The sequence below is a fragment of the Rhagoletis pomonella genome, unplaced genomic scaffold, assembly GCF_013731165.1.
Source record: "Rhagoletis pomonella isolate Grant_MI unplaced genomic scaffold, Rhpom_1.0 Rhpom_scaffold_00004, whole genome shotgun sequence".
NCBI classification, from domain to species: domain Eukaryota; kingdom Metazoa; phylum Arthropoda; class Insecta; order Diptera; family Tephritidae; genus Rhagoletis; species Rhagoletis pomonella.
Genome location: NW_023458558.1, coordinates 42,777,068 through 42,787,821, shown reverse-complemented (window position 1 = coordinate 42,787,821; position 10,754 = coordinate 42,777,068). Strand labels below are relative to the sequence as shown.

Sequence of the window (10,754 nt, the reverse complement as noted above, 5' to 3'; positions counted from 1 at the left end):
AACATTGTAAATATTAAAAACTAATACCATTTTTGACCGCCACTGTATGTAGGTATGGGTATATTCATACAAACATATACAAGTAAATAAATTATTGCATTTGCTTAAATTAATGCTTTAATATTTGGTTTTGTAACAGTCAGCACCCCATACGACGTAATGCCGGTCGTCAAGCAAACGCCAGCGGGTGAATTTAAGAACCAAATGCATATATACAGACATTTGTATATACACACATACATATACATAAATACTTATACATATCTACAAACGAACATAATAAGCCAACGTATGCCTACGTAAAATCTACTTCAACCGGCACGCTTCAACCAGTGATGCGGCTCTACCACACAATTGTTTATACATATGTATGTATGCAGGTATATAGGTGCTTCTTTAAATATTTTTAATTTATGCAGATTTTTTCATTTTTTTTTTTAACGATTTTATCGCGCAGCGTCTTCGTTTATACACTTTTCGCTTTCAGCTATTATTGTTTATTTAATTATACAATAATCTCGTTGTTGTCTGCATTAATACCTCAAATTTGCACGTTATCGATGATGCTTGCTAATGATTGGCATGGCGTGTTGAGTTTTTAGAATTTTTTCATGAAATAAAAACACGTGAAGTAAATGTAAACAGTACGTTTTCTTGTTTTTTTTTACACTTACATTTACACATGTATGTACATAAGTATTTATGTATACATTTACATAATTTATAAACAACTACTTATGTTTATATGTTATTCTATAATAAGCAAGGCTCATTTAAATACAATTCTTACACGGAAACCGCACAGCTGACATGAATGATTAGTTACTCTTTTGCATACAGAGTATCAATTAAATTAACCGCATCTGAGGAATTTCTTTTTGTACACATGTTAAAAATTGACTTTGCTCAACTGCATTCGGTGATTGATATTTATGCGGACATAAGTGCTTACATTTATACATTTGTATTATATTATGACATTTTCTCGACCTGGTATTCAATAAGGCCATTGAAGGCTGAAATTGAGCATGTGTATGTATATTATTTGCTCCTCGATTACCTCTATTGAACTACATATGTAGATAGTATATACTTTATATGCTAACGTACATTTGTATCGCCTTAAACAATTTTAGAGTGCTCAGATTTTATGAGTTTAAAATTAATTGTTCTTTTGTTATAAATATGATTTTGACACCAGTCAACTAGACTGACTCATTTTGATCACTTTTGGTGTCATAACTTCGGAGTTGAACAAAAGTTGCGTTACCTGTTGAAGGTACCTTTAGGAAGATACCTCCTCAGACAGATTTTTTTTCGAGCATTTTAAGAGCTAGAACAAAAACCAAAAACTACAAGAATGATAGAATACAAGATTGCGCCAATACAGCTGAGAGCAACTGGCCGTGACGTCAGTAAATACCAGAACGGGAGAGCAAGACGAACTCGACAAGAAAAAGAGGAAGCATCGAACAATAGGCAGTACTGCCAAGTTTTGAATTTTGAAAAAGCACCAAATTTTTATTGTTGTTTTTTATGGACTTTATATGCATATATAACTTTATTGTAAGGATGCCGATTCAAATTAATAAAAATCAGTGTTTCTTGCACGACGGTCGATTTCTTCTGGCATGATCGAAGGTGCCATGATTTTGTTGAAATTTTTATAAAGTTGTTTACCACACTTAAGATTGTTATAAATTTTGCTTGCATTTTTTTAAGATTTTCTAATTTGGTGTCTTCAAACTATAAACAAAACACCAAAAACGGACCAAACACCAAACTCAAAATTTTCGCGTTTTGAATACCCACTAAATTTTGGTGCGAAAAGCATCAAGTTGGCAACAGTGAATGTAAAGAAAAGTATTTTATGACGTCAGCGATTGGGAGGATGCTGTCAAATCGACAAAGAGAGGGTTAGATGTCCGCGAATGGCGCGACCTTAATTTTCTGGATCGTGCAAAAACTATGTATTTAAAAGCTATATAGCACACCCTTTAAATATGCGGACTTTTTTTAGAGTCAAAAAGGTTTCACAATTCTGGGTTGAAGCAAATGGCTTGGAGAGGTCCTTCTAAATTCCGACGGAACTGGTGGTATTGCTATTGGTTTTAGCTTTTCGCGGTGTTTTCCAAGATTTCGCGTTTGGTGAATATTTGATCATACTGTTGAGCTCCAATCAGTTCATTGATGGCGTGCTTCATGGTTTTACAGAGCACGCCTTATACGCCCCATTAAGAAGGTGGATTGCGCATATGGCGGGATCACACTTCTTGTGGATTGAGCTGATCACACTTGAATTAAAACTGTCGAGCATGCATTTATCTGGGATTTATTAATTCTGCATTCCGCACTTAATTACCTTATCTTCCAGCCCGTCAGTTCCCGCAGCATTTTTGTTTTTCAGCCTCCACATTGGTATTCGTACCTCGTCATAGTTGGGCGGTAGTACATTGATTCCGTCGTCTTCGACTGCGGACTCGGGTGCATCTCTTAATTTGATTTCATGTTGATAAATCTTCTCTCTACAATTGTTTGTTCTCACAGAAATTCGCAGTGGTCTTGAAACCGTCCAGGCGATTTTCCTATCTTCCTGCTTAAAAATACGTAAGTGTTCAGAAGTTTACTTTTTACAGATTATTTAAATTTTAGTGTAGTTAAAAATTGTAGTAACTTTTATACATACATAAGTACATGTGTATTAGAAAGCTGTTTATGTCACGTATTCTTACCAATTAGTAAATGCAATTCCTGTAATTAGTGCAATTATCAAAGGCATGTAAATACTCTCGCCTATTCTAAGCTCATTGATGATTCATCTGAATATTGTTCTTTTTTACAAGCTTTTGTTAAGTTTTTCCTATGTGTAATAAAATCTTGCAATAAATTTTTAACCAGTTTCTCGATTAGCTAGAGACTTGAAACTTCAAACTTCGCTTGGAATCCGAGGACAATGTAATATGAAATAGGTATTGTTCCTCTAGATGGCGCAGGTGTGAGATATTTGAAAACCCTGTATTTATGGTCCGAATTGGTGCATATTTAAAATGCATATAACTTCATGAAAAAGAGTCAAGATATTTAAAAAATCCCTATTTATGGTCGGATTTACTTCTTATTTAGAATGTATATATAGAAATATTTTTTTTATTTTTATATAGGCCGCTAATAAGTGCTTGTGTTAAATATATATATTTTTTTAAATTAATTTTTTCCTATTCGGCTGGATGCAATATTTAATAAAAAGCAAACAGTTCTAGTAAAATCTAATATGTGCTTACCTCTTTCTTCAAATTTTTTTAAAAGCAACATTTTGTAAGCATAAAACTACTGACAGATTTTGTCTTAACTTTCTGAGCATTCATAAAATGCAAAATAAAGAATTAAATGTAGTCTTGATCTGTGAAATCAGCGAGAACTCGTAACAAGTTCCAAAGAACTTCTGAAAATTCTTAAAAACAAAAACACGAACATATACTGAATAATTGCGAAAAATCGAACACAAATAGTCCAGGAAAAAAGGTACAACTCTGCAGTTACATGTGAGAAAATCGAAAGCTTTTAGAACCGCTTTACAGCTGTTTTGTGTTTATAGCTTTCACTTCCGCATGAGAGACGTTGCAATTGTCGGCCAAACGAATTGTGATAGAATTTTTGTTTACCCTTGGCCACATCACCACTATTCAATGAATAAAATAAAAAAGGTCTAACTATGGCTATCTGCTAATTGGTATACGGCTTTGGAAGAAATACCTCATTTCCACTCAAGTGTTGCATACAAATTTAGCGCGCTATCGTTGCATTCCTGTCGCATTACTATTTGTTTCCCAGTATTACATCTACTTAGCGATTTCCATAAGTTCCAAGTCGTCCCTCCAAGAATATCTTTTAAACTTGGTATCGATATTTGGGATATCGAGTCTTTTTAGTCCGATGCTAATGGGATAGTTTTGCAGCTATACTTTAAATGAGTGCCATATCGATACTTTCGGTTCGATATCGTGTCCCTACACAAACTGATAGCATTGCTATTGACATGAACTTAGACAATATATGGTTTCAACAGGACTATGCCACTTGCTAAGAAAAGAAACAATTGCAAGGTGACACCTTTGAAATTAACGCTGCGTTTCCACGTTCAATAAATTGCTTTCAACCTGCTCACAGCAATGAGTTGTCAAAATACCATTTTTTTAAACACTCTAGATTTTGCGTACTGATCTCGCGTTCTTAAAAGTCAGTAAAATAAAAAAAAAAAAATCAGCACATGTACAGCACTGATCAAATCAGCCCATCTGGCCACCCTAAGTTCATGTCCATACGCCCAAGACGTCTTCAGAGCTCAAGAACAAAGTCATTCGCGTTATAAATGATATACAGCCAAAAATTTGTGGAAAATTTTGATTTTCTCATCCCGTGGTGAGCATTTAATGGATATTGTGTTTCATACATAAAGGAAACCATAGACTAGAAAACTTGATGAAATAAAAAAAATATATATAAAAGAAAATCTGCGGTCTTATTGAATTACCCTCTGTGTATAATTACATATCTCTGTATGCATATTTCTAAAATTCAAGTCTGTTATACCCGAAATGGAAAATGACTAACTTACTTCAGTAATGAATGAATTTTCACAATGACCAAGTTTACCTAAAAATCTATTTTGCCTACGCTTTGATTCACAGGTAAACAGCTAATAAAAAAAAAACATTACGTGAGCTCCAGCACCTGAGTTTTTTTCCTGAAAATTTTTAAGTTTGGAAATTAGTTCGTATACAGGTATGTACATGAATCCAAAAAAAAAAAGCGTCTAATGCAAAAACAATGAACTGGCCACGAAAAATAAACAAAATATAGGCAAGCGTGCGCAAACGGTCAACAATCTTTTCAAATAGCGTAAATACCCATGAGCGCAGGCAAACATAAACATGCAGAGCGTCTTGAAAAGTAATCATATTTATAGAATATGTACAATACTATGTACATACAAAGGCAAAAGCAAAGGTAATTCTACAGAGAGTACTGGCATGAGTATAGGAGCGCTGAGATAAGAAAAAAGGTGAGCTATTGAAAATTCCACTGAAATATATAGATATGTATGTACATACATATATACCTACCTACGGATCGTATGCGATGAACGTTGCAAAACCAAACTGCGAAAACTACGACGTGAACATGTATAGTTGGTTTATATAGCATGGTTAGGGCGGTTGTAGGGTGGGAGGAAGTATGTGCACATACAGATGTAAGTATGCATGTGTGTGCAATACGTATATGAGCGACGAAAAATCGTGGATTACTGCTACGGTGAGTGCAAATTGAACAATCAGTGCCAGTATTTTAGTTTAGTTTGTGTAGCAGATCACATCAGGTTGCAGGCGCGCCGCTTATGTGTGTGAAAAAATGCACATTTGACGCGAAATTTTCAACGTATAAATACCAGTGGAGTGATTCAGTAGCTGCGTTGACGCAACATATTTTCTATTAAATTCTTCAAAAATGAATATTTATATATATTGTTTGCTGCTTGCAATACTACACCAATATCAGCATAAACTTGCCAGCGGCCATTTGAGGCCTTTATATCCCGATACAGATAGCGAGGAGGATGAAAGCGAAAAAGGTGGTGCGCCAAAAATATTGCCTTTGCTTAGACCCTCACCGCCCAATCCGGACAATAACAGAGCGCCACCAACCAATCGCAGATACCCAGATCAACAGCATTTTTGGCAACCTCCACCGCCCACCGCTACACAACACTATCCTACTGATAAACCGGCACTAATCAATGTCACGGTAGTTGATTCTGTCGCTACGGCTAGTGCCTACAGCAGCGGCAGCTATGATGATGGTAGCAGCAGCACTTTCGTACCATTAATACGTAACAGCAGCACGGAATTCGTTCGTAATTCCAGCGCAACACCAACGTCCTCCTCAGTGCAATATTGCGAGCCGGAAGTATTCGAACATGATTACATCATCGTTGAAAATCTCACGCACCCCACCACAAATATTTGGAAACGGGCACGCGTCGGTGAGCGCGCTGGCCTACGGGAAGTTTGTCTACAGTCGAACGGTTTGCCGCTAACGCGCTTGTGTCGCTACAATAAGCAAGAGCAGCGCGCCGAATGGGAGGATATCAGCGCCTGGCCGCGCGTTTCCTGCTTGCGGCATGCACGTGAATGCATACTTAGCGATAAACTTAACAGACTGCATGAACGTTTGTTGGATGGGCAGGCGTTGGACGATGAAGTAACAAAGCGCAGAGAAGTGACTGGACAACTATACAAAATGTTGCGTGAAACCAACTTCAAGCTGTTGCCCGCAGATGTGCACTTAACTTCGCAAATATTGCATGAGGTGGCTGTCGCCTCGCAGGATCCTGAGTTGTCGGTGGATATGGTTAGCATATGCGACCGATTGATGACGAGCGATCCACATGTTTTGCGCATTTCAGCAAACTTGAATGCCACCAACTCCATACTGGACACTTTCGAACACTATATGGACGCCATGTCTGCGCGCCAAGTTCCAAACGAAAGCTGCGCGAGTACATCGACAACAACAATAGTTTCACGTCCCAGTGAGGAGACGAGCGAAGATGTCGCAAGCGGCTACACAAATGCCGTTGAGGAAGTAAAAATGGGACATTTAGGTATTCGCGCACATATTTCAAAAAACATAAGCGTATTTTTTGTAAATCCGAGTTGTGCAAACATATCCGGCATAGCTGTGTACGCGCCAACGGCAAAGCAAGAACCAGGAACAAATGCCACGCATGCGCTCCTAAACGCAACAGTAGCGAATTTTTGTTATCGTTTCATCAACATGAACGAATCGGTTTCGTCGTTGATGCAGGAACCCGGCCTACAAGTAGCGGGATATTTGCCAACGCGCTTGTGGGAAAGAGTGCGCACAACGCTGCTGTCGGAGGGTAAGCTACCGTTGGTGGTATTGAAAGTTTATGGACACGACGCGCTTTTTGTAGATCCAGCGCTAATACACACGCGCAAACCATTCAGCAAAATTCTCTCCATCTCCATACCGGGCTACAGGCGTAAGTTATGCTTTAACAGACCGTTTTGCCGCAAAAGTTAATTTTTATTAATTTGTTTTTTTTTGCGAATTTCAGAAACTTTTCCAGAGCCACTGCCATTTCTGTTGCGTAATCGTTTCGATTATATGGATCCGTCACTCATAGCGCAACCGGGCACCGGTTGTGGCTACTGGAACTACACTACTTGGGTGAATAATGGTGTGCAGACGGATATCGAAGATTTGCTGAAGCAATCCGTTATTGAGTGCCGTACACAGCACTTGACGCAATTCTCATTCCTATTGGGCGGCACCTATAAGCAGGTCGACATAAGCAACGATGTGCTCATAACACCAATACATATGCGTGCTTTAGACATAATTTCGCTGGTGGGTTGCTCACTTTCGCTGGTAGGACTGTTGGGGATTTGGATCACAGCAGTAATGTTCAAGAGTTGGCGCGCACTCGCCTCCACTAAAGTGCTGCTAAACCTCTGTGTGGCGCTAACGCTGCAAATTGTGCTGTTCGTATTCGTCAATACAGAGGATATGTCCGCCGAGCTGGTCGAAGATCGTCTATATATAAATTGCATAGTGCTAGGTGCCTTTATGCAATACTCAATTTTAGTGCTATTCGCTTGGATGTTAATAATTGCGATGCTACAATTTCAGCGTTATGTAACCGTTATCGGCATTGAGCGACCGAAAAGATATATACTTAAGTCCTGTTTAGTCGCATGGGGCGTACCGCTCATACCCACTATCCTGGTAGTATGCATAGATCCTAAAACTTACATTCCCTCCGAATACGAATTGCAAACAAATACCGGAATTTGCTATCCCAGCGGGTTGTCGTTAACGCTTGGCATCGTAGTGCCAATATCAATTGTTGTGGTTGCCAATCTCACTATTTTCATCTACGTTTTCTACAGCATATCGCATACACTGAATCAAGCAATGCAGCGCAACGAGAAGAAAATGATCATAAAGCAGATACGCTTGTCGGTGTTGCTCTTTTTTCTGCTCGGCATATCATGGATTTTTGGCATTTTTGCATACATGCAGGCCGGTATCATATTCTCCTATCTCTTCTGCCTCACTGCCACCATGCAAGGATTTGTGTTATTCATATATTTTGTGCTCATAGATGAAATGCCTCGCAATGCTTGGCTAAACTTGTTGTATCCTTACCGCAAGAAGAAGAGCAGCAAACGAGCTACAGAACTACAATCGATGACAACTTCAACGGGTCTGGAAAGTGGTTCGTGTTCGCGCGACGCTATACCTCGCGAGCGTCGAAGTGAAAATATAAATGGACACTCCACACCAAAGTCACCGGTTGGTGGTGCTGGGCAGGCTGAAATGTGAAAAATTCGGTCAGAAGGTGCATATGCAAGGAACATAGACTGAAAGATTTTACCCACACATGCATGCTAAATACGCTGGCAATCAAAAGTGAGTTAAGTTAGATTTTTTTTTTTGTTATCTTTTTTATCAAAATATAGTTCATGCTTTAATCGAAACTACATAAGTCAAATTCTAAAAGTTTATACAGAACGTAGAAAAATTCAACAAATTTTCATCTAAATTTTGAACTTTTTAATCTGAGTTTTTAGAAAAACGGTTATGTAATTCTGGTGAAACAAGTGAATGTTTTAGGCGGATAAAGAACTGCGTTGATTTTTAATGATATTCTTTCGCCGGATTTTGAGGTTTTATGCATATGATATGTTTGAAAATGGTCTTGCGCATTTTATTCTACAAGAAATTCCTTTTTAAATGGTACAAAGTGGAATAAGAATCAGCAATAAAAATCATTAAAAATCAACGCAATTCGGGTTAAAAAGTTTGAAATTTAGACCAAAACTTGTTAAATTTTTCTGTAATAAACTTTGAAAGTTTGACTTATATGATTTTGAATAAAGCATGAATCATATTTTTCAAAAAAAAATAAAAAATTTAACTTGAAAAGCGTTGCAAATATTTAAGAAAAAATACAATGCACTTTTGATCGCCAGTGTATATACCACCATGCATCTACTTACGTACATACACATAATAGTTACTTACATACATACATATATATTTATTGTTATTATTAAGAATATTGCGTGCTTCAAAACTATGTAAGGAGCCTCAAAAAATACAAGTTAAAATAGTTTTATTAGTTTTCAATCCGAATAGAAGACCAATAAGTGAAATAAATTATTAAAAAAAAAAAACTTTAAGTGTTATGTAAGTTAGTAAGAATATTAAAACACATTAAGTAAAAAGATTCTATATTAACAAAACCTAGACGTTAAATGGTAATAAACTCTTATTGCTAATATTATCTACCACTCTAACCAGAAAACTTAGGACATTCGGAATGAAGCAGGAGACTTTTGGTAAGTTTCAGCAGTGATATCACATGTTTTTTCCCAAAAATGCCTACCTTCACCTAAAAAAACTTAACTTTTCCCTACGCCCACAAAAAAAACATCTGTTCAAGCAGTGTTAAAAACTTTCAAAATTAAGGCACAAGTCAATCAATATTACCTCATTTATTAATCAATAAACAATGCTTTTACATACTATGTATATATGACAAATTTATAAAACAGGATAACGCAAAAAAAAATAAAAATAAAAAATGATAAATTCCTTACAAATATATTCTTAGAGGTAAGCTTAGGAGAACAGAAATCAAGCTCTACGGAAGAAGAATAAGCATTGACATAGCACCCTCCTTAAAGGGATGTTCATGCCATAAACAGTTTTTGCTAAGCCAAAATAAAACCATTCATTGCAGCGAAGACTACGTGGAAGAACATTTAAACCAATTCTCATAAGAGGGTACAATCAATAGAGCCTGAGATGATGTCAAATACAAAACACTTCAATAAAAGAGTACGCTTCGCATCTAAGGCCATAAGGATTATTAATAGACAGCGAGAATGGTAAGATGGCAGAGATTCAGTAAAAATAGGGAGCGAAAAGCCAACCGAGCAAAAACCCTTTGAACATATAATATGTGGATATAAATATAATGAAACGGTATCCAAATAAATACAGCATTTTCTAGCCTAGAGCGAAAAAAGACATACATATACAAAGATTTGAAAGTATTAGGATCGGAAAACGAAAAACAATTACGACGAACATATGTCAACATTGAACACGATTTAAAAGTAAATATAATTTATGTGAGTCGCAAAGCTAAGCTTGGATTCACGGTTGCCACTTTGGTACAATTGTACCAAATATGGGCCTTCTTTCCCCCTTTAGGTCTTTGGGACTTTTTTGTTTGTTTTGGGCCTTTTTCAAGCAACTATGCCTATCCGTCCATTTGGGGTTGGCGAAAGCTATCCGTTTGTTAGAAATATGCAGCACTCGCTGCAGCTGTTCTGTTGGTTCTTTTAATTGTTATTGCCATACTGCAATGGAATTCTGACATTGCCAAATTCTCTTGCTGAAAAGCAATGTTGGCTGCTGATCTCTAAATTTTCGCTGTGAATACATGTGTAAAATATATATATATGTACAGTCAGTGTCAAATGTTGATGTACAACTTTTTATAATATAATATTAACAATTATTTCCATAAAAATGTTTCATTAATTATTTATGAAAATGTAGTTCATTCTACAATATAAACTATATAAAACAAAGTTTCGTACTTTATGTAATGTTCATAAAATTAAAAAAAATTGTCAAAATTTCAACATTTTTAT

The 10,754-nt window shown here is 36.6% G+C and overlaps 1 protein-coding gene across 1 annotated transcript; it reads left to right on the top strand.

The window, feature by feature from the left end:
• The first annotated feature begins 5,350 nt into the window (after positions 1–5,350).
• Positions 5,351–8,894, top strand: LOC118737585. The gene is made up of 2 exons (XM_036468182.1): positions 5,351–7,063; positions 7,139–8,894. Exons 1-2 carry the CDS (start codon positions 5,506–5,508, stop codon positions 8,407–8,409), a joined length of 2,829 nt encoding a protein of 942 aa, XP_036324075.1. The 5' UTR covers positions 5,351–5,505; the 3' UTR covers positions 8,410–8,894.
• Positions 8,895–10,754: the final 1,860 nt, after the last annotated feature.